Source organism: Eubalaena glacialis, chromosome 9 (genome assembly GCF_028564815.1).
Source record: "Eubalaena glacialis isolate mEubGla1 chromosome 9, mEubGla1.1.hap2.+ XY, whole genome shotgun sequence".
NCBI lineage: Eukaryota > Metazoa > Chordata > Mammalia > Artiodactyla > Balaenidae > Eubalaena > Eubalaena glacialis.
This window is the reverse complement of record NC_083724.1, coordinates 114107155-114132555: the sequence shown is the minus strand read 5'-3', so window position 1 is coordinate 114132555 and position 25401 is coordinate 114107155. Positions and strand designations below refer to the sequence as shown.

General features: G+C 35.1%; 1 protein-coding gene and 1 pseudogene across 1 annotated transcript in view; one reads left to right on the top strand and one right to left on the bottom strand.

Moving 5' to 3' along the window:
- Positions 1–23567, top strand: part of PBK (PDZ binding kinase) — a 29651-nt gene extending 6084 nt beyond the window's left edge. The window contains exons 3-9 of the mRNA XM_061199443.1: positions 317–394; positions 4063–4156; positions 8604–8746; positions 9428–9597; positions 11947–12076; positions 22444–22626; positions 23264–23567. Coding sequence (XP_061055426.1) covers positions 337–394; positions 4063–4156; positions 8604–8746; positions 9428–9597; positions 11947–12076; positions 22444–22626; positions 23264–23463 — 978 coding nt within the window. The 5' untranslated portion in view covers positions 317–336 and the 3' untranslated portion in view covers positions 23464–23567. The remainder of the gene's footprint in view (positions 1–316; positions 395–4062; positions 4157–8603; positions 8747–9427; positions 9598–11946; positions 12077–22443; positions 22627–23263) is intronic.
- LOC133098114 (double homeobox protein A-like) lies at positions 2940–3721 on the bottom strand (annotated as a pseudogene).
- Positions 23568–25401: the final 1834 nt, after the last annotated feature.

Below are 25401 nucleotides of genomic sequence, written 5' to 3'. Positions count from 1 at the left end.
AAGACCTGTTAATAACTACCCCCAGGAAGTGTGGGAGAGTACTAGGTGATTTTTTTTTTTAACCGTGTGCATATATTATTTTTTAACTAAAACAGAAAACCCACTATCAGTAATAGCATGACCTTGGGTATGTAATTGTACTTCTCTGGGTTTCAGTTTTCTCACTGTAAATAAAATCAGACTAAATATTTGTCATGGTCTTTTTCAGTTCTCATTTTATATAAATGAGTGATAGTATTACAGGAATTTTTTCTTCATGGATGAAAGATGTATTCTTTATAACTGCAGTGTAACTTTCTCTTTATTTTCATCATAGGACCTTGAGTGATTATTACAATGGAAGAAACCAGTAATTTCAAGACACCAAGCAGATTATCTGAAAAAAAGAAATCTGGTAAGATAAACCTTTCTTCTTTGTTATTGCTATCAGAAATGTCTTTGTATTATTATAGTTTGATCCTTTAATTATTATCTATCACACATGAACAATTTTAGCATAAGTCGTCTTTATAATGTTGATCTTAAGAAATAAGACTTCTTTTATAGGCCAGAGTTTGGTCATCTATGAGTTAATTTTATTGACATTCTAACAGATTTGTAGGTTCTCCCTGGTGAAGAACCAACTTAACTTGGACCATTAAGGAACTACTTTACCTTTCTGCCTCTCATACATGGAAAGGTATTTTCCAAGGCAATTCAATGGACAAAGGGTAATCTTTTCAATAAATAAAAACAATTGGATATCCATACGCAAATCAACCCTTAGCTCACATCATATGCAAAAATGGCCAAAATTATAAAATGTCTAGAAGATAACATAGGAGAAAATGTTTTGTGCTCTAAGTATATAGATTTTTGTATATTGACTTTGTGTCCTGCAACCATACTAAACTCACTTATTCTATTAGCTTTTTTGTAGATTGCTTAGGATATTGTACATAGTTGGTAATGTAGATGAATAAAGGCAGTTTTACTTTTTTTTCCTGGTCTGTGTTACTTTATTTCTCTTTTCTTTCCTTACGGCACTGGCTCCAGTATATTTTTGAATAAAGAGGTATGAGAAGACATACTTGCCTTGTTCCTAATGAAGTATTATGTTAGATGTAGGTTTCTCCCAGATGCCCTTAATCAGGTTGAGGAATTTTCCTTTTATTCCTGGTTATTATCATGAATGGGTATTGAACTTTGTCAAGTGCTTTTTTAGTATCTGTTAAGATAAAGTTTTCCTTTTTAAACTGTTCATGTGGTAAATTATGTTAATTTTTAAATCTCAAACCAACCTTTCATTCCTGAGGTAAAGCCAATTTGGCCATAATGTATTTTATGTATTGCTTGATTCAATTTGCTAATATTTTCTATGTTCATGAGAGATATTGACTGTATGGAGTGTCTGTCTAGTTTTGGTATCAGGGTATTTTATATTCATAAAGTAAGATGGGAAGTGTTTCCTTCTTTTTCTTGAAGAGTATTTGTGGAAATGACAGTATTTCTTAACTGGTAGAATTTACCAGGAAAACCATGTGGGCCTGGAGTTTTCTTAGTTGAAAGATTTTAACTGTGACTTCACAGTTAATAGATGTAGGGCTATACAGGTTATCTATTTCTTCCTATGTAAGCTTCTCTAAGGTGGTGTTCTTATTCATTGTATTTTTCATTCCTTGAAGTTCCATTTGGATCTTTTTTTACATCTTTTTCTTTCCTTGTTATGCTCACATTTTCCTTTACATTATTGAGCATATTTTGGAGATTATATCTTAAGGTTCTTATCTGCTAATTCTACATCACTGCCATTTTGTGGTATGTTTCTATTGGTTTATTTTTCTCCTGGGATGGGCCATATTTTCTTGCTTCTTTCATGCCTGGTAATTTTTTATGGCTGCTGGACATTTAATATTGTTGAGTGCTGGATTTTGTTATTGCTTTGAAGGGTGTGTGGTTTTGTTATGGTCCAGTTAGGTTACCTGCACATTAGCTTGTTTCTTTTGAGGCTTGCTTGTAAGCTTTGTTCTGAACTTTTTCCATGGGCTAAAATGTAGCTGTACCAGTAAGTGTGACTCTTTAGAGGACTTTACTCAATACTCTGTGAGAGTTACCATGCTCTGGCTGATGGTAATTGAACTATTCCTAGACCTGTATAATCTCTGGTAATTGTTTAACCTATTGCTTGCGTTTGGTGCTTTCCTCAGCTTTTGGGGGTTCTGTCCATTGTATGTGCAGGTAAGTGCTTAGCCAAACGCTCAAAGAGAGACCTCTTTTCAGATCTCTGGAGCTATTTCTCCCACTTTTTGGCTCCCTCTTTAGTTCTCTGTTCCACAAATTCTAGCTACTTAAATCTTGTTGACCTCTAATCTCCATCTCCTCAATTTGACGAGGCCTCCGCTTTGTTTCTTTGCACTGCAGCCTGGAAACTGCCTTTAAGCAGTAAGTTAGGTCAATGATAGGACTCACCTCATTTGTTTCTCTTCTCTCAGAGTTTACAGTCCTGCTCTGCCAATTGTCAAGTATCTGAAAACCATTATATCTTGTCAAACTTTCTAGTTGTTCATGGCAAGATGGCAATTCCAGGAGCAGTTAATTGTTCATTAGCAAAAGTAGGACTCCTCTATCTCATCTTTTTTAATGACTGTATAATACTCTGTAATATAGATATACTATAATTATGACTCTAATGATGAATACTTAGGCTTTTTTGTCTTTTTGCAACCACAAAAGCACGTCCTGATATTCACATGTATATGCATGCATATATGATAGTAAATAGTTTAGGCTTTGTGGGCCACATAGGAACCCTATTGTTATATTCTTCTTTTTTTTATGATTTTTGCCTGAATCAATCATTACTATGATGGCTGAAAAATGATATTAAAAAGTTTATTTTATTGTCCTCGAAATCTGCTGAACTCTGGATCCAGGCTAAGTCAGTAGGGCTGCGTGGTGCCTTATATCTGTCGCTGCTTCCTGAAGTCCTGTTTACCGTCTCCGAAAGGCTCAGCTCCTGGAGAAGCTGGAGGTGTGTTTAGAAGGGTATGTTCCCAGGAAGAGAGAGAAATTTGGAGTCCAGACTGATAACAATCAAGTACACTGAATCTGTCTCTCTGTTTCCCCTGTTCTGGCTCCAGAGAAATAAGACAGTCACTAGTGAGATTGGTGCCATTCTGTGTAGTTACTTTCTATACTTTGAATTTTCTCAACTCAGAGATCTTGTCCCTGGTTTTGTCTTTGTTCTAAGGCCTCCTCAATTTCTCTTTTTTTCTGGACATGGAATCTAGATCTTCGATTTTGAAACCAGAATTGAACTCTTGACTCTAGAACCCTGGTTTCTCTAGCAAGTTGCTCTCTGGAATCAATCCCGCGATAACGGTTGTCCATAAATGCCTTGATGAGGGTGTGTAATTGAGAGGAGTGTAGCTGATATGACACTGTCTGTCTTTTCTACTTTGCATCTTCTTTCAGGGTGATCTTGGTCTTGGCTTGATTCTAAGTCCTACTCAGGTTCTGATCTTTTCTGGAATCAGTTCCTAGCTCTTCGATTCTGAAACCAAATCTGTATTCTAGACTCTTCAGTGTTATTAAAGGCAAGTCTTCGTTTGGTAGCATAACCTGGATAAGTTTTTTGGTTGAAAGCATTGATGAGGATTTTCAGTTGATCTTCTGTGAATTTGGTGCAGCTGTGTCTACACTTCATTGCCATGGTGTTGTTTGGAGAGTTGTCTTGGGCCATGTTGGAAGAGAGTCATGAAGTCTAAGGATTTGACTAAGAGAGCTTCTTTATCTATTTTTTAACAACGCTTTTAAAATGTAAAAATCGATTCTTAGCTTGTGGGCCATACAAAAACAGGCCGTTTACTGACCGCTGCTTTAGTGTTACTGTCAGTTCGAGCTCTAAAAGTAGACTTGGTCAAAGGGTATCCATTTAAAATTAGGATAGATAGTGTCAAATTGCTTTCCAAGACTTTGCCTGTTAATACTCTTTAAGAATAATATATTGAGAATGTTAGGATGCATTTGTAGAGGTCTTTTCAAATACTAATTTTATCTTTTATTTCTCTTTCTGACGTTTAGCATCGTGTTTAACTCCATGCATAAATATTCCTGCCTCTCCGTTTATGCAGAAGCTTGGCTTTGGTACTGGGGTAAATGTCTACCTCATGAAAAGGTGAGTATAAGATTTCAGATGAATGTTTTTACATGGAACCATACTTCCACTGTACTTGGAGACAAAAAGGAATATGAAAATTCAAATATTTAGATTTGGGGTATGTTCATAACTTTGCCAGAGCTCTGCCTGGTATACTTTTCTCCTAGCTTCCTCCTGATGGATTATTAAAGGAGAAGTAATTTACTTTGTAATTTTTCCTTGGCTTGTTTAAGAAGGGAAGAGGACAGAGGAGAGGGGTTCCTGTGTGATACCAGTGTTGGGGGATATCAGTGATTATTAATCCCTTCTACCTGGAGAGTTGCCTTCTCAAGACATTCTCTTCTAAAGAAGTAAAAGTTTTTTTATTTCTTATGTCATCATTGTTAAGTAAGAAGGACAAATATGTGATTTTAAAGTAGGAAAGTCGTATTAAAAGAAAAATGAAATAGAATAGGGGCTAATAGCTAATAATATTACACATGACAACAAACATATTTTATTAAAAGTTGTTTGTTTTATTCATTACTCTGTACCTAGTTTCATGTTTATTAAGTGGCAAACAATTAAGCCATTATGTATTGCTTAATGTGTTCTCGGAATCAGCCTGACTAGTCCAACCCAGCACGTCATTAGCTTCTCTAGGTTTATATTGTTTCCAAATAGAAATACTGTAATAAAAAGCTAATGAATTGAGAATAGCATAGCAGTTATATATAAGTGGGTATTCTTGAAGCATTTTTGCAGTTTAAACACCCCCTTTGTGTGTTTGTATGCTCTAAGTTTTGTGAACTTTGATTTTTTAATGTCTAAAACTCTTGTCTAAGTTATTTTGAAAGAAAAAATTTCTCACAGGTTCATGGCTAGTCTCCTTTTTCTCCCTTTTAAAAAATATTTTTAAAAAGTGAAGTGTGTTGTTAACAAAGTTATACTGTATGTGACTTAATTAGGAAGCTTCTGGTGACTGATTGAAAATAGCAGTTTCTGCCTGAGCCTCCCAGTCTTCAGGGTGGCCCTGTTAGCTTGGGATTTTCCTTTACCGGTAGCCTAGAGATTTCCTTTGCTTCTCTGGTGAACTGGATCCTCTGTTTTTCTGTATCTCATGTCTTAGTATTTCTTGGTTTACATCTCATTTTGGTTGAGGACATTTGGTAGCGCCCCACGAAAAGATGCACAGAAGATACATTTTTGAGAATTTGCATTTCTAAAAACGTTCTCATTTTACCCTCATACTTGAACGGCCTTTTTTGTTTTTCTGGGTTATAATTCTCATTCAGAAGTACTTTCCTCCAGAATTTTGAGGACATTGTTCAAGTGTTGCTGTTGAGAATTCTGAAGCCCTTCTGACTACTGATTCTTTTTATGTATCTGTTCTATGTTATCTGTTCCTCCCACTGTAATTTCACAATGACATGCATGGCTGTGGGCCTCTTGGAAACTGAAAACTCCTGTTCTTAAATTTTTGAGAAATTATTTTTCTAAATTACTTTGCTGATCATTTTACCCGTTTTTCTTTTTTTTTAAAATTAATTAATTAATGGCTGCGTTGGGTCTTCATTGCTGCACGCGGGCTTTCTCTAGTTGCAGCGAGCGGGGGCTACTCTTCGTTGCGGTGCGCGGGCTTCTCATTGCGGTGGCTCCTCGTTGTGGAGCATGGGCTCTAGGCACGCGGGCTTCAGTAGTTGTGGCACGCGGGCTCAGTATGTGGTGTGCAGGCTCTAGAGCGCAGGCTCAGTAGTTGTGGCTCACAGGCTCTAAATCGCAGGCTCAGTAGTTGTGGCCACGGGCTCAGTTGCTCCACAGCATGTGGGGTCTTCCCAGACCAGGGCTCGAACCCGCATCCCCTGCACCAGCAGGCGGATTCTTAACCACTGCGCCACTAGGGAAGTCCCATCACCCCTGTTTTTCTGTTCTCTGTCTTGGAACTCCTATTATTTGGATGTTGGATTTACTGGACTGATCTCTGATCTACCTTTATTTTATTTATTTTTTTGGTCTGTTTTTCTATTTTCTTTTTCTCTTTTTGTTCTGTTTTCTGGGAGATTTCCCCAACTTCATCTTCTGATACTTCCACTGAGTTTTTCATTTTTGTCTATCTTGTTTTTAATTAATTATCTGAAAGTTTTCCTTTTTAAGATGGCATCCTTAGTCTTGTGGGGATGCTAGACATGTTGTATATCTTGATCTGGATGTTGATAACACAGGTATATACACGTGTGAAAACTCACGGAGCATTTAGGGTGCATTTGGTCGTGAATTACTCTGTTCCTGTATGGTTCACAGGTTCTCAACTATGTCAGTCAACCTTAGGCTAAAGACCCTCTGCTTTTTCCCCTTTCAAAGCCAGTCTTCCATCTTCAGAAGCTGGGGGATAGAGGATGGGCAACTGCCTGCTGATACAGAATCGAGGATCGTATCTAGGAATGCACCTGCTTTTAAAACAACTTTCAAGAAGTTCATTGGGCCTGTTAAGTCAGTTACTTTCAACTGCTTTTCAAGCTTCCGAGACTTTGTTGCTGTTGTCTCCTCTTCATTATTTCCATCCTTGTCAGTCGGTGTATGTCTTAAAATATTCATTTGTTTTTATTTTAGAGGTGCCTGAGAGGGATCAAAATTATATGTTTATGTTCAGGCTATCATTTTAATTCAGAAGTCTACATTTTTTACTGTCAAATTTGCATTGCTAGATAAAACCCAACATAGTTGTGATGTATTATTATTTTTTAATAAATGGATGGATTCATTTTAGTATTTGTTTAGAATATTTGCATCTCTGATATAAGTGAAATTAGCTTGTGATTTTTCCTTTTCCTTTCCTTTTTCCTTGTGATTTTCCTTGTCCCTGTTTGATTTTTTTATTAAGGTTATATGAGACTCATAGTCCCTTTTCATTCTGTTCCCTGGAACAGTTTGTATGGGATTGAATAATGTGTTCCTTTAAAATTTAGTAAACTCACCTATAAAATTATCTAGGTTTTGTGTTTCTTGAGGGAAAATTTTAAACTCTTGATTACATTTCTTCTTTTATCAGTTTTCTTAGATTTTTTAAACAAATTTGTCCATTTTGTCTTTTAAATACATTGGCCTTAAAAGTTTTAGTATTTATTCACTTATATATTTTTAAATCTCTGCTGACTATGTCCCCATTTTTGTTTGCAATATTATTTGTGTCTCCTTTTGTTTTTTTCCTCGTGCAGTCTCAACAGAAATTTGCCTGTTTTATTATTTTAGTGAACCAACTTTTAACTTGGCAAAGTTTTATTCAGATTTTGTAAATACATTCTTGTCATTCTGTAGGTTAGGATATGTTATGGAAAAGGTGAAGATGGACTTGCTCACTGAATTCTAAATAATCGAGAGCTATGGGGTACCCCTTGAAACTTGAAAAATATATTTTTCATATTAAAATGAGATGGAAGAGGTATCCCGAAATACTACTGTTATCTAAAACTGGAGGTTTAAGAATAATTTAGATAAACTTATGCATGATAGATATATATGAATTAAGAAATCTAGTGATCCTTTGAATACATGTTTTTTTATTTTAAACAGAGGTCCTGCAATCATAGAGCTGTGCTCATGAGATAGTACAGAGCTAAATGGGCTCTTGGTTCAATCTATTGTTTTCCCTTCTTATGGTTGAACTTTTAATCTTTAACTTTTGAGGCTCTTTGACTAGCTTTTGTGCCCATATGCTGCATACACTTGGTCCTTTGTAATTTGCCATACTCATAAACGCCTACCTTACCAGGTGAACAAACCTTTCCCTGACTTCGTTTTACTTGTTTGTTTATTTAGGCCTCGAAACATTTATACCTTAAATATTCTTAAAACAGCTGAATCTTCCTAGAAAATAGAAATTTACATTTTTTTCTTATTTTTATGTTTATTATTATCTCCCTAAACACATGTATATGGTGAGAGGTATATAAGATGAATTGCTAAGTCTGTTAGAGGCACAATATTTGTTGGTGAAGAACAGTCTGTTATTCTTTGCACGGTTATATATGAGCCAAATGTATATCTTCTTTAGATTGTTTCTTAGACATTAGTGTTTATTACTTTAACATTCTGTAACTCATGTTTAGTACATATAGTTAAATGCTTTTTGAGTAGTTGGTAGTTTGACATGCTTGAATGAAAAAATTAGAAAATACTATAGTAATTTTGAAGTTTGAAATTTATAACATTTCATCTTTTTCCTTTTAGTTTTCTCTTTTTAACCCTTCCCTTCCAGTAATAGATATCAGACTTCTCTCGTAATCAATAGATTTATCAGATGTAAGTACCCAATTAAAGAGGATATATAACAGAAGTGTTGATAGTCTAAAATATTTTAACTATTTTTTTTAAAAAAACAACAAATTATTATTAAGTCCTTTTCAAAATTTGGAAGTTCTTATTAGTCATTTGAAATGTATTATGGTTATTAATCTTTCTGTACATTTTTGATTAATTATTTTTTAAGATCTCCAAGAGGTTTGTCTCATTCTCCTTGGGCTGTGAAAAAGATTAATCCTAGATGTAATGATGATTATCAGAGTGTGTATCAAAAGAGACTAACTGATGAAGCTAAGATTTTGAAAAGCCTTAATCATCCAAACATTATAGGTAAGTTTAGATTTATTTGGTAACAGTATCTGGTATAGTATTCTGTTTATCCAGAAATGGTTTATATAATATCTTAACTGGTTTCACTAATAAAAATGAAGAGGGTAGTGATGGAGTTTGGCCAGAATCAAATTAATGTGAACATTCTAAAATAAAAATTAGTGGGAATTCCCTGGTGGTCCAGTGGTTAGGACCCTGTGCTTCCACTGGAGGGGGCACCGGTTCAATCCCTGGTTGGGGAACTAAAATCCTGCAAGCCGTGCGGCTTGGCCAAAAAAAAAAAAAATTAGTATATATTTTTAGATGCTTAAGTATATATTTAAAACTTCATTGGAGTACATATAGTCATTTATGGTGCTGGTACTATGGAGAATTCAGGAATGTAATATGATATTCATTTACATAATTTCCTTATTTTCATTTTTAATGTAAGTAGGGCTGGTGAAACCATTATATTTAGGAAGGCATTGAGTATTAAAAAATACCTCAATATGTGATACTACTGGCAAACACTGAAGGCATTTTAAATTAGATCTACTGAATGAGTTTTGTAAATAATAGCTATTTCATTTTATATTTGACAGTGTTAATCCAGATCTGTATTTGGTCACATTACTGTAAAAAACTTAAATACTGTTGTTCTTCCCTATTCCAGTAAGAAAATGTCATGTTTTCTTTAAGGTTACCGTGCTTTCACTAAAGCTAGCGATGGTAGTCTATGTCTTGCTATGGAATACGGAGGTGAAAAGTCTCTGAATGACTTAATAGAAGAACGAAATAGAGATAGCCGAGATCCTTTTCCAGCAGCCATAATTTTAAAAGTTGCTTTGAATATGGCAAGAGGGTTAAAGGTAACTATGCTATTATATCTATATATATATTTTTTAAGATTTATTTATTATCTATTTATTTATTTTTGGCTGCGTCGGGTCTTAGTTGTGGCACACGAGATCTTTGTTGAGGCATGTGGGATCTTTCATTGCAGCGGGTGGCCTTCTCTCTAGTTGTGGCATGCGGGTTTTCTCTTCTCTAGTTGTGGCATGTGGGCTCCAGGGCACGTGGGCTCTGTAGGTTGTGGCACGCGGGCTCTCTAGTTGAGGCGTGAGCTCAGTAGTTGTGGCGTGCTGACCTAGTTTCCCCGCAGCATGCGGGATCTTAGTTCCCTGACCAGGGATTGAACCTGCGTCCCCTGCATTGTAAGGCGGATTCTTCACCACTGGACGACCAGGGGAATCCCATGCTATTATATTTTAAATGACTTTTGTGGGACCTGAAGAAACGAAATACTTTATTTATTTATTATTTAAAATGTTGTGTTTAATTTCTGCTGTACATCAAAGTGACTCAGTTATACTTATATATTCTTTTTCATATTCTTTTTCATTATGGTTTATCATAGGATATTGAATATAGTTCCCTGTGCTCTACAGTAGAACCTTGTTATTTATCCATCCTATATATAATAGTTTGCGTCTGCTAATCCCAAACTCCCAATCCTTCCCTCCCCTACCCAGCCTCCCCCTTGGCAACCACAAGTCTGCTCTCTATATTTGTGAGTCTGTGTCTACTTTGTAAATAAGTTCATTTGTGTAATATTTTAGATTCTACATACAAGTGATAATTGTATGGTATTTGTCTTTCTCTTTCTGACTTACCTAGTATGATAATCTCTAGGTCCATCCATGTTGCTACAAATGGCATTATTTCATTCTTTTTAATGGCTGAGTAATATTGCAGTGTGTGTGTGTGTGTGTGTATATATATACACATCTTCTTTATCCATTCATCTGCTGATGAACAGATACTAATATACCTAATTACAAGGTGGAATTTTTTTCCCAAAGAGGGAGTTGCTTAAGTCTTTATAGAATCTCTCACATTGAAGAGTGCACTGTTTATTTATTTTGATCAGCAAAGTATTGTTAGAGGCCTTCACACCTTCACATAGCCTTAAATAACCCAAGTCAGGAAGTTTTGCTTATAGAGATTGCGTGTTAGGTTTAGTTAAATGGACTAATATATTTAAAACAAATTTAGTCATTATTCCTGGGGGTGTACTCTAACCCTCTGTTGCTATAAACAAGCCTTTCAAAGATTTTTTTGTGGGATACTAAGTTTTGGACATGGTGAATATACAGGTCAAGTGAAAAAAGTGCTCTCAATGTTATGCAAACAAATTATTGTGCCTTTGAGTAGACATACTGTAAGAAATAAGTAAGAGAGAAAAAGAATTCTGTATCCTAAATAACTTAAGTAATTATGGCTCCAGAAAATTGTTGGGTGACTCAAAAAACAGATTATGTAATGATACTGATGTCAGAGTTGCATGTTAAGAATTCAAATAAAGTTGTTTCATGAAATGTGAAACTGGAAAAAGGCAATATTTCTAAATATATATTTTAATATGTGTATAGAAAAACTGATTTTAAATAGGTAGGATGAACTAAATTGATAATTTGAATTATTTAATAAATAATTATTTTAAATGTGTATAATGGAATTAATAAATTACATTATAAATATATTTGAGCATATTCAATTTATGGTCAGCAACATTTAAATTAAGCACAGTAAGTGTTCCAAGTTAAATACCAAGAATTGTTTCTACATCATTTTCAGGCCCAGCTCACAGTAGATGCCCAAATGCTGATGAATGAAAAAATAACAGTTTTGCAGGATGTTTTTGATTATGGATGAATATCATCACTTGTCAATTCTAAGAAAGAGTTAATGTGTAAAACAAAATATAGTCTCAGATTACATTACTCCTTCATCTTCTGCTTGTGAATTATTTGTAGCATTATCTCAACAATTTGTTTGAGGAAACCCTGTGTCATTGTGAAGATTATAAAATTATTTCTAAAAACTACTAGCCTCAAGTAAAATTGTAGTATATTTTGAAATCTGCAGTAGCATCTTTGATGTAAAAGTATGTGAGGTGGGTTTGAAAATTAAAAGTTAGCTTATCTATAAATAGACATCAGTTTCCAAAGAATCTTTCAGATTTCTGGTCAGTATAGCAGACCAAGATAGCTTGGGATGGTCCCTTCTCTAGCTTCAAATAATTTGAAATGATGGACAGATACAAGCCTGTAGGTTAGGAAGGGCATTCAAGTTGTTATTTTTGTTTGAGAGTTATCATATTTTTTTAATTAGTTTGTATTTTTTGCTCAGATGTGTTAAATTTTCCACTATTTTAGTATTTGCACCAAGACAAGAAACTGCTTCATGGAGATATAAAGTCTTCAAATGTTGTTATTAAAGGTGATTTTGAAACAATTAAAATCTGTGATGTAGGAGTCTCTCTACCATTGGATGAAAATATGACCGGTAAGTAGAATTCTAATTTTTTTAAAAAATAAATTTATTTATTTATTTTTATTTTTGGCTGCGTTCGGTCTTTGTTGCTGCATGTGGGCTTTCTCTAGTTGCAGCGAGCAGGGGCTACTCTTCGTTGCTGTGTGCAGGCTTCTCATTGCGATGGCTTCTCTTGTTGCGGAGCACAGGCTCTAGGCGCAGGGGCTCAGTTGCTCTGCGGCATGTGGGATCTTCCCGGAGCAGGGTTCGAACCCATGTCCCCTGCGTTGGCAGGCGGATTCCTAACCACTGCGCCACCAGGGAAGTCCCAAGAATTCTAATTTTTAAAATTGCTTTTATACAGTATTTAAATTTCTAATTTTTACATATTTAAAAAGGTAATAAGTTCACATTCTTCAAAAATGAAAAACTATGAATAAAAAGTGTACAATAAAAAAAAATCCCTTCTTTTATGTCTCTCTTCTACTCAGCCTCTAGCCCCCTTTCTTGCCACACACACAATATAAATTATTGGTTTCTCATTAGTATATATTTTAATTGAAGAAATGTGGGGAACTATTTCTAACCTGGATTGGGATTTTTAAGTGGTAAAAGATCTGGGAATAGAAAACAAAATTTTTATAAGGTTTTGTAAAGGAATTCATTTAGTATCAGCATAGTGACAAGATTTGGGAAACTGCTAGAAGAAACTGGAGTGGGAGTAGGAAAGAAGGGTGCTAATTAAGGCCTGTCTTCTGCTTTTTGCCCCTTGGCCCACCGCACCTCATTCTTCTCTCTTTATTATGAATACTGACCATTCTCTTCTCAGGGAATTTAAGATATGTTCTTTCTTTTTTTTTTTTTTTTTTAATGCCTTCTTTGAATATTGTTTTCCATTATGGTTTATCATAGGATATTGAATATAGTTCCCTGTGCTATACAGGAGGACCTTGTTGTTTATCCATCCTCTATATAAAAGCTTACATCTGCTAACCCCAACCTCCCACTCCACCCCTCCCCCAAGCCCCTCCCCCTTGGCAACCACCGGTCTGTTCTCTATGTCCGTGATTCTGTTTCATAGATAGGTTCATTTGTCTCATTTTAGATTCTACATATAAGTGATATCATATGGTATTTGTCTTTCTCTTTCTGACTTACTTCACTTAGTATGATAATCTCTAGTTGCATCCATGTTGCTGTAAATGACATTATTTCATTCTTTTTCATGGCTGAGTAGTATTCCACTGTATATATGTACCACGTCTTCTTTATCCATTCATCTGTTGATGGACGTTTAGGTTGTTTCCATGTCTTGGCTATTGTGAATAGTGCTGCTGTGAACATAGGGGTGCATGTATCTTTTTGAATTATAGTTTTGTCTGGATATATGCCCAGAAGTGGGATTGCTGGATCCTAAAGGTAATTCTATTTTTAGTTTTCTGAGGAACCACCATACTGTTTTCCACAGTGGCTGCACCAACTTACATTCCTACCAACAGTGTAGGAGGATTCCATTTTCTCCACACCCTCTCCAGCATTTATTTGTACACTTTTTAATGATGGCCATTCTGACCAGCGTGAGGTGGTACCTCATTGCAGTTTTGATTTGCATTTCTCTAATAATTACCAATGTTGAGCATCTTTTCATGTACCTATTGGCCATCTGTATTTCTTCTTTGGAGTAATGTCTATTTAGGTCTTCTGCCCATTTTTCTATTGGGTTGTTTGTTTTATTGTTGTTGAGTTGTATGAACTGTTTGTATATTTTGGAAACTAATCCCTTGTCATTCACATCGTTTGCAAATATTTTCTCCCATTCTGTAGGTTGTCTTTTTGTTTTGTTTATGGTTTCCTTTGCTGTACAAAAGCTTGTACGTTTGATTAGGTCCCATTTATTTTTGTTTTTATTTCTGTTGCCTTGGGAGACTGACCTAAGAAAACATTGGTACGATTTATGTCATAGAATGTCTTGCCTATGATCTCTTCTAGGAGTTTTATGGTGTCTTGTCTTATGTTTAAGTCTGTAAGCCATTTTGAGTTTATTTTTGTGAATGGTGAGCGGGTGTGACAAGGTGCAGCTGTACAGCTTCCCCAGTACCACTTGCTGAAGAGACTGTAGGGAATTTAAGATATGTTCTTGATGAGAAACAAAAACAAAAAAGCAAAAGCCTTAAAGAGAAAGCCTCTGCTTTTAACATATTATTTAATAAATAATATTTAAATTTACCTCTTTATATAAATATAAGGTAGAGGGAAGGCTAATGATACTGTTTCGAACTTATGTACATCTTAATTTCTAGTTAAAGTCTACAAGTTGAATTGAAGGAAAAAGCCAAGATAAATAGATTGACTTTATAATGATGTCTGTAATCATTAATAAAGACAGAACTGGCATGAACCCTTAGGCTAAATAACTGGTACAAGGTTGAAACTTCAGCAAATAAAAGGAGAAATTGTCAAAAAGAACAAAAATAAGATTTTTTAGCATAATTTTCTCAATCCTTAATAGATCTAATAGACAAAGCTAAGATGTAGAAGATCTGAGTAAATAATAAGTTCAATCTCTATGCATTAGAATATTTATCAAAATTGACCATATACTAGTTAGGTTACAAAAGAAAATCTCAGATTATAAAAAGTAGAAATAGACTAAAGGTTAACATTCATTATCCTCAGTGCTATAAATATAGAAATTGGTAGTACAGTTGGAAACAAAAATTCAGGAATTTAGTATAATTGTATATAGTTCTTGGCCAAAAGAAGTGAAATTCCAGTTACACGCTATTTAGAAAATAATGAGAATGTAAGAACGAATCAAAACCTATTTGATATGGTCAAAAGTACTCAAAGGAAAACATTTTCATTATTTAACCTTTATGAAATTGAGTATTCAACTGAAATCAGAAAAAAAAATGAAGCCCTAAAAGAAAGGAGAAATTAATGAATGAGAAAAATCTATAAATTCTATAATATCCCAATATGATCTATGTTATTTTAGAACATTTCAAAGAGATGTAAAGTTTATCCTTGAGGATACATGTTCAAACACAGCCAGGAAAATTCTGTGAAAGAGTGTTGAGTAGGAATTTTCCTGACCAGATGTTAACTATTATAAAGCTATAGTAATTAAAGCCGTGATACTCATGCCAAACTAGGCAGAAAATTTTAACATAAGAGTCAAGAGATAGTTCCCAAATATATAAAATTTGTTATATGATAAAGGTGACATTTTTGTATTAGTGAGAAAGAGGTAGTTGAGTCAGTAACTGATGGTGTCTGGTCATTTTAGAGAAAGTTGTTTTCTATCCTCACACTCTAATCCCTGTAGATCAAAGATTAAAAAAAAAAAAGTAGCAGAAAAAAATTGTTGGTAAATATTTCCTTAACGTTGGGCTTAAGAAGGACACCAGAGGTAGAAACCATTTTTTTAAAAAAAGTCATGACTACTGAAAATTCTTTGAAAAATTTCTGTATGTTAGTATGAGCAACAGTATAGATTAATATACTCTCATACACTACGTGGAACTTGGAATTGGTGTATCATTCAGGTTAAGATAAGTTTTGCTTTGGCAACATAGACCCTCAAAAACCTCAGTGCCTTAAACCAAGGCTTATTATTCAAGCTACATGTCCATTAGGGCTGTGTTCCATGTCATTCTCACGTTAGGACCTAAGCTGCTAGGACATCCACTATATGGAATACTGCCATCATTGTGTGGAAGGCAAAAAAAACTCTAGAGCTGCACTGTCCACTACAGTAGCCACTAGCTATGTATGGCTGTTTAAATTAATTAATATTTAAAATTTTTAAAAATTCATTTTCTCAGCCACTTTAGGCACATTTCAAGTACTCAGTAGCTACGTGTGGTTAGTGGCTACCATATTGGACGATGCAGATACAGAACATTTTTATCATCACAGAAAGTTCTGTTGGACAGTGCCACCCTAGAAAGTCTTACACGAACAATTAAATGCTCCAGCTTAGAAATGACACAGGTCACTTCTTTCACAAGTCACTGACTAGAACTAGTCAAATGGCTTCACCCAGCCATGACAGGCCAGAAAGTATGGTCCTTCTGTGTGTCGAGAAGGTGGTCCTTCTGTGTGTGTAGAAAGTGGAGAGAAGAACTGCTTGATGTACAGCACTAGTAACTATCACAGTGGTGTAGCCTTTTCAGAGGGCAGTTGGAAATACGTATTTTTCTAAAAAACAAAACCCTTAAAAATGTTTATGCCCTTCGATCCTGTAATTTCACTTCCAAGAACACATTCCAAAGAAATAATTGGGCAGTGCAGGTATTTTTTTTACAATAACCTGGTATATTAATTTCTGGAAAAGTCAAAAGCTAGAACTAGGCTTATAGAAGAAATAGAGTTGGAACAGAAGAATCAAAACCCATGCAACCTTGAAAACAAAGCAATACCCAAAACAGTAACAATCCTAGTAAAAATACTAACACCTTAGATCTTCACTGGCACCCAGTATCATTCAGTGTTGTGTAGCCACGAACCCTGGGTTTGTGCTTCCTTGAAGGTAAATATGAGGGTGTTTATTTTCAATAGATACTTTTCATTAAAATTAAAAATTTGATCTGGCTTTTTCAATAAAAAGTATCATATCGCTTACATGTGGAATCTAAACAATAAACTAGTGAATATCACCAAAAAAGACACAGACTCACAGATATAGAGAACAAACTAGTGGTTACCAGTGGTGAGAAGGAAGGGAGGAGAGGCAAGATAAGGGTAGGGAATTAAGAGGTACAGACTACTATGTATAAAATAAATAAGCTACAAGGATATGTTGTACACACAGGAAGTATAGCCAATATTTTATAGTAACTATAAATGGAATATAACCTTTAAATATTGTGAATCACTATGTTGTGTACCTGAAATTTATATAATATTGTACATCAACTATACCTCAATAAAAAATTATAATAATAACAAAAAAGTATTTATAAGCTTGGGGGAAATGTCTTGGCAGCTCTTTTACCTGCACTCTCAGCTTCACCAGATAGTTTAGTGTTATAGTCAGCACAGCAGTTCTTAAAGCAGTGCTCTGAGGGAAGGCGTTTCTGCAGGCTAAGGCTTTTTCTTTGTGAGGAAGTTTACTTCTAATCACTTAAAAGATAACATTAACATACTGGGAAAAAAAAATCACATAATTAATCTTTTTTACTAGTTGTGTATGAGCTAATTTGTGTTAGAAAAGTACACATTGTACCAGAACAGATTTTGCAAGAATGTAAGAGAATGTCCATCAATAGAAGGGATGGTGTTATTTATTGTACCACCACACAATAGAATACCATATATCCATTAAAATTATATAGGTTTACATTTGTTGGCATGGAAATATATCTAAATATGTTAAGTGAGATGAACGGATGATAAAATAGCACCTAAAATATGTATTTACATACACATTAAGAGAAGTTTAAAAAATACTAAATTTTTAAAAAGTTTTGTGTTTTAATAGGTAACATAGTCACATATTTCACAACTATAATATACACAGGGTGTTTTGTAAAAAGCCCAAATCTTAACAGTGGTAAATTCCAGGTTGATTATTTATTTAGCAAATATTTTTAATACTAAGTACAGTCAGTCATTGTGCTAGGAACTATAAATATAGAGGAAAAAAGGATAGACACAGTCCTTACCCTTTTAGGGCTCATAATCTAGATGGAAAGCAGTTCTTGAATAACTAATACTAAAGTATAATGACCGTTATGATGTAAGGAATTTTGTCAACATGACAGTGCCACTTAACTCAGCCTAGATGTTGAGAAAGGCCTCCCTAAATAATTAATGTTTAAGCTGAGAGTTGAAGGATGAGTAGAACCTCCAGATTCATCAGTTTTCAATTTGTGTCCGTGAGAACTGAAAAAGGTAATGTCCGCTTAAACTCTTTGAAAGCAGTAAAGAGCAATAAAATATTTAAGTTGTTTCTGTGTTGACAAGAAGGAATGACTGAACCATTGACTTATGATCTCATCAAATTTTTGTCAGAAAAATTTATCTTCACAGAGAAGTAAACTTAATTAGTAACATATGTGGGGGAACCACTTCTATTATGTTTAAAGTCTAAGCACAGACTTGGAGAAATGTATTAAGTGGACATATAGGAAGTACACTTGTGGTTGGCTAGAGTCTCCAATTGGAACTGATATATTCGACCCAGACTTCTAGAAAGCTACTCTTTAGCATGGCGGATCCCTGTAGGAATTTGACCTATTTAGAATGGGGTATGAATCCTTCCTTATTGCCACAGAGTCACTGCCCATGGGGACCATGTCTGTAGACTCTTTACCCTGTCATGCATTCCATTAGGGCCTCTTAGAGGTGAGGTGATATGGAGGAAAACTTCAAGCAGCTTATACTGGACATGACTGCCTCCCAAACTTTATCTCCTAAAGCTGGGTTAAGTAAAAAGACTGTCACATATTTTGTTCTGGCCACCCAATGCTGGGTACTGTTCTAGTCTGGCATCATTGTTCTCACTTCATCTTCAGATAGAGCCCGCTTACTTCTTAGGCAGATTTCCTCAAAATGCTGAATGAATGAATGAGTGCTTGTTGACTGGAATCTTCAATTTCCTGACTTCTGTATCTTCATTTCTTCCTTCTTGGTCTGCCCCTTTAGTTCTCGAAATGTTAGTTTCCTTCTTTCTCCCCTTTCTTTGTAAATTTCTTGAGACCCTCAAGGCAGACTTTCCTTTAGTTCTGAAGAGAAGCTTCTTTCATTAAACAGGCTTCCTGTGTTTTTTTTTTCTACTTCCTGTCTGAAAGTGAATTATATTAATTCAGTTTGTTTTCACTCTAACTTTATTTGTGAGGAAATGGAGATTGTAGCAATCAAGTACTGAAAAATTCCATTTTTAGTACAATATACTCTGAAGTGAATGTTCTGTTTGTGTTTGAGTTTATCCTAGTCATAGCAGAAGTAAAGATTTTTAAATATGAAAAGGAACATGTATAAAATTATGGAAGAAATTATAGAGTATCTTTGTTGACTACAATGGAATTAAGTTAGAAACCAGTAACAATAAGATGTCTAGGAAAACCCCAAGTATTTGGAAATTCAAATAACCTATGTGTCAAAGAAAATGCCAAGGGAAATTAGAAAATATTTTGAATTGAATAAAAAGGAAAGCAGTACATATCAAAATGTCTGAGATATAGCTAAAGCAGGGCTTAGAGGGAAATTTGTAGCTGTGTACGTGATTATAGTAGAAAAAAGAAGGGATCTGAATGAATAATTTATGTGCCATCTTAAGCTAGAAAAAGAAGAGCAAAACAGGTCCAAAGTAAGTCAAAGGAAAGAAATAATAAATATATGAGCAGAGATCAATGAAATAAAAAATAAACATGAGAAAATATTAATAAAGCCAAAAGCTGGTTCTCTGAAAGATAATAAAATTGACAGATCCTTAGCTGGATTGATCAAGAAAAAACACAAATCTCCAACATCAGGAATGAAAGAAAGGTTATCACTACAGATCCTGCACACATTTAAAGATTAATAGGCCATTACAGACAACTTTATGCCAACAAATTTGACAACTTAAATGAAGAGAACAATTTCCTTGAGAAATACAATTTACCAAAATTGGTATAGGAAGTAATAGGAAGTCCAAGTAGCCCTATATCTGTTAAACATTCCCCCAGAGAAAGCCCAACACCCAGATGTTTTCACTGCTGATTTCTATCAAACATTTAAGGAAGAAATGACACCGATTTTACATAAATTTTTCAGAAAATAGAGGAGTAGGGACCACTGACCAATTTGTTCTGAGGCCAGCATAACTCTGATATCAAAACCTGACAAATACTCATGAAAAAAGAAAATCAGCGACTCACAAACGTAGGTGCAAAAATCCTTGACAAAATATTAGCAAATTGAATCTAACAGTATATAAAAAGGATAGTACATCTGACCAACAAGAGTTTATCCCAGGAAAGAAAAGTTATTTTAATATTCAGAAGTTTATGCTAGCCACCATATTAACAAATTTGAAAACTATTTTGAGATTTGAAAACATCTCAATTGAAGCAGAAAAAGCATTTAACGAAATCCAACTTCCGTTCATGATAAAAATTGCTGACTAGACATAGAAGGGAACTTAGCCTCAGAAAGGGTACCTAACAGAAAAACCTACGGGCAGCATCGTACTTACAGAACAAGGCTTATGTGCCTGCTCTCACCAGTGTCAAACACTGTCTTATAGTCCTACCATTAAAATAAGGCAAGAAGAAAGTAAAAGGCATCAAGATTGAGGAGGAAATGAAATTGTTCATATTTTGTTTAGGTAGAAAAACTCGAGGAATCTACAGAATAACTACTACAACCAATAAATGAAGTTAGCTATTATATTTCTATATATTCAAAATAAATAATGGAAAAAAGAAAAATTTAAGATTTCTATTTACAAATATAGCTGTCCTCCAGTATCCACAGGTTTGCTTTCCAGTTTCAGTTACCTGCAGTTTGAAAATATTAAATAGAAAATTCCAGAAATAAATAATTCATAAGTTTTAAATTGCTCGCTGTTCTGAGTAACGTGATGAAATCCTGCCATCCCACTTGGGAAGTGAATCATCCCTTTGTCCAGCATATCCTGCCCGTTAGTCACTCTGTAGCCATCTCGGTTATCAGATGACTGTTGCCAGTATGGCAGTGCTCGAGTTCAAGTGAACCTTATTTTACTTAATAATGGCCCCAAAGTGAGAGAGTAGTGATGCTGGCAATTCAGATGTGCCAAAGAGAGGCCATAAAGTGCTTTTTTTAAGTGAAAAGGTGAAAGTTCTCCACTTAATAAAGAAAAAAAAATCATATGCCGAGGTTGCTGAGATCTACAGTAAGGACGAATCTTCTGTCCATGTAATTGTGAAGAAGGAAAAAGAAATTTATCCTAGTTTTGCTGTTACTCCTCAAACTGCAAAAGTTATGGCCGTAGTGTGTGATAAGTGCATAGTTAAGAAGAAAAAGGCATCAAATTTGTACAATAAGATAATTTTGAGACAGAAGGAGAGACCACATTCACATAACTTTTATGACAGTTTATTGTTATAATTGTTCGATTTTATTATGTTGTTGTTAATCTCTTGTAGTGCCTAATTTATGAATTAAACTTTATCATAGGTGTGTATGTATAGGAAAAAAAATAGTATAGATATGGTTCGGTGCTATCCATAGTTTTCAGGCATCCACTGGGGATCTTGGAATGTATCCTCCAGGTATAAGGGGAGACTGCTCTACCAAAAAGCATAAAATATTCAAGAATAAATTTAGCAAAAAGTCCAGTACCTCTTTATTGAACACCATAAAGCTTCACTGAGAGAATTAAATAAGATGTTAAGTAAATGGAGAGATCATGATTGTGGATTGACAGACACAATACTGTTTAGATGTTAATTCTTCCCAAACTGATCTAGAGATTCAGTCCAATCCCAATCAAAATTCTAGTTGGGGGCTTCCCTGGTGGCGCAGTGGTTGAGAATCTGCCTGCCAATGCAGGGGACACAGGTTCGATCCCTGGTCTGGGGAGATCCCACGTGCCGTGGAGCAACTGGGCCCGTGAGCCACAACTACTGAGCCTGCGCGTCTGGAGCCTGTGCTCCGCAACAAGAGAGGCCGCGATAGTGAGAGGCCCGCACACCGCGATGAAGAGTGGCCCCCACTTGCCACAACTAGAGAGAAAGTCCTCGCAAAGAAACAAAGACCCAACACAGCCATAAATAAATAAATAAATAAAATTAAAAAAAAAAAAAGAGTGTTTGCAACTTCCTATACATTTATAATTATTTAAAAAAAAAAATTCTAGTTGGCCTTTTCATTGAAATTGACAAGTTGACTCTAACATTTAAATGGAAATGTGAGTGGACCTATGTCATTCCTGGGCAGAGAAGCTTTAAGAGCCACTATGTGATTCCACTCTCCCTTTTCCCTGATTTAGCAATCATAAAAGCAAAGAAGTGGTAATTCTCTCAGCTGAAAGACAGCATAGTTTGAAAAATAAAGAAACTGAGGCACAGAGATTGTGATCTGCTCAAGGTCACACAGCTTGCACATGTCTTTGAACCCGGGCAAGGCAATCTGGCTCCAGAGTCTGTACTCCAGACATCCGCAATCTATGTTCCTACCCCTTTCTAAGAGAATTGCTGTTTCTCTACACCCTTGCCAACTGACTAGCTTTTTGAATATTTAACAATCTGAGAGGGAAAGACTGTTTTTACAAGGTTAAGTGTATTTTTCATGTTTACTGGCTATATTTATTAACCTTTAAAAACCTGTTAAATAACTTCCTCATTGTTCTTTGGGTTGTTTGCCTTTCTTAGTGGTTTCTGGTGCTTGCCCTTATGACCATCTTGCCTGTATTTAACTTGTTTCAGTGACTGACCCTGAGGCCTCTTATATTGGCACTGAGCCTTGGAAACCTAAGGAAGCTCTGGAGGAGAATGGTATTATTACTGACAAGGCAGACATATTTGCCTTTGGCCTTACTCTGTGGGAAATGATGACTTTATCTATTCCACACATTAGTCTTCCAGATGATGATGATGATGAAGATGAAGGTATAACTGCATATTTTTAACATAAATCCCAATCTCTTCAGTTTGAACTAAAGAATAGCTTATAAAATTATATTTTCTCTATTAAGTTAAAATTTAAAAGAGCAATTAGTTTGATTTAGTGGCACAAGATGTAGGTTATATTAATACTGATGATTAATTTGGTACCATCCTGGTTTAATCTCATACAAATGAGATGTAGAGTAAATGAGAATAGGGAGGTAAATTGAGAAAATCCAGGGGAGCAAAAAGTTACCTTAAAAACTCCCCTTGCCTGAGAAAATGAATGGAAAGTTACAACAGTAAGAGCGTTGGGGTCAATAACCTTTAAATCCCTGACAGGGACCTCCATGGAGGTCCAGTGGTTAAGACTCCATGCTTCCACTGCAGGGGGCACAGGTTAGATTCCTGGTCGGGGAACTAAGATCCCACATGTCACGTGTGCGGCCAAAAAAAAAAAAAAATTCCCTGACAGTAGCTAGTCTACACCATGGCAGGACAATTGAAGAGACTGCCTGTGTAAAATGAAAAGCATATTAGATGATGAATTCTTATTTCAGGAGAGTGAATTTGAGCAGTCGCTAAGCTTTTCCATGATTTAAAGTGATTTTGTTTCAATCTCCAACTCCTTCATGAGCAGATGAAACTTTTGATGAAAGTGACTTTGATGATGAAGCATACTATGCAGCTTTGGGAACTAGGCCACCTGTTAATATGGAAGAACTGGATGAATCGTACCAGAAAGTAATTGAGCTCTTCTCTGTATGCACTAATGAAGACCCTAAAGATCGTCCTTCTGCTGCGCACGTCGTTGACGCTTTGGAAATGGATGTCCTGTGATCACCTCATTGCTCATGACTGCTGGAGCTTCAAGTATAGCTTGTGTGTATAGCTGTTCTGTTTACCATAATACATTTATATAGTTATTATGATGACCCATAATTATTAGACTTTTCAGAAGTGGCCATTTTAGGACCATAGATAGCACCTTTTTAACATTTGAACGACTGTTTCTATTATAAAGGTATTTCGTGTATGCTTATGCTAATAAGCATTTGAGATTGTAGAAGGTTTTCTATAAAGTTTAAGAAACTAGCTACTCAAGTATTTGAACTTGTTTATACAGATTTAAAAGAAATTGCTGTAAACTCTAACATTAATTTGGATTGGTGACTATTAACTTTTCTTAATGATCTTTCTCAGATATTCTCTATTTTAATGTATCTATTGAAATTAGCACTTTGTGTATTACAAAATAGGCCTACATTTGCTTATCTTTTAAAACATTAAACCTTTTGCTGGCCTTTCTTGGCTGATGTGCTTATTAAATTAGGTCACTGAGACCAGAGACCTGGGATATGGCTCAAAAGAGTAGCTCCTTGGATATTTCTAAACATTTTTGGTTGAGGCTTTTCTTGCTCTCTTGGCTCCAGCCATATCTTTGGGTTTTGCTTTAATTTATTAAATGTATTTTCTGTACTGATATCTTTAAAATTTTTTTTATTTACTAGTCTGTACTTAAGCATATCACAGTATTGGTGTAAAAATAATAAAACTCTAATAGAACAATATAGAGTAAAGGACACTTTAGTTACCAGAAGGTTTATTATCTTATTTGGTACTCCATTGATTTGAATGTTGTCATTAAACTTACTGAGTGAAAGTGAGTAGGCTTCTTTCTCTTTCTTGGCCTTATTTTGTTAATCTGTAAAATGAGGGTGATTTGAATCGTTAGTTTCTATCTGTGAGCCACAGCTCCCTGAGATTTTTCAGTTATTGAATTGTGCTTGTGAATCTAGGTGGTATGCGTAGACTAAAAATTACTGTCACGTGGGGGATCTTAGATTAAGAACCACTGCTCTCTGAGATTTAAACAATTCTGGAATTCAATGGAGGGTTCCTTTTAGTATGAGATTGTACCAAGCAGTACTATACAGATAATTAATGGCTTATCTTCTATCAAAATAACATTAAAGTGCCAAGAAAGTAAATGGAAAACCGACTGATTTATGGAAAAATTTTACTTATGTACACTTCTGCATCCTGACATCAGTTATCCTGACTAACTTATACGTTGTGTTGCTTCTCACTAGGTCTGCCAAGCTGACAAAGGAGTTTCTCTCTCTTAGCCTGTTCTCATGAACTGCAACGTTCTTTTTAATACATAAACAAATACTTTTCCTTGAATAATTGTTTCCGGTTCCTATAGTTGGAATATCTAAATGGAAACAAACTAACACCCAAGGACTGGGCGGGCAAATTCATAGCACTTGTCTGTGGCAGACGTTACAAAGTGATCCCAGCCTGCTTTTCCCTTTGAGTCTGGATAGGGCCTTGAGACCCTCAACACAAGGTTGCAGAGATTTTACTACCAATGGCAAGAAAACTTTTACAGTTCTTGTTCTGGAACTTGCTCTTGAAGTCTCTTCTTAAGTTACCTTCTTTTTTTGATCATTTGCTTCATTCTCAGGAAAAATTTACGTGTGACTGGGTTGAGTATATAGCAATACTAATCTTTTTGCTGAATTAATTATAATTGGCAAATCAAAACAGACTTCTCTGAAGTAGCTTTCTCACCTCCCAGACAAAGGCCTCCAGGAACCTGTTTGTACCTCTATAAGACGGAGATAATAAGCACTTACTTAAGAAATGTAGAGGACTGTTCTTTCATGCCTCATGGTACCTACTTAATCTACAATTTGTTGATTAAAATAAAATTAGAGCTGACTTTTAAATAACAAAAATACTATATATAAAAACTTGTGGCATGCAGCTGAA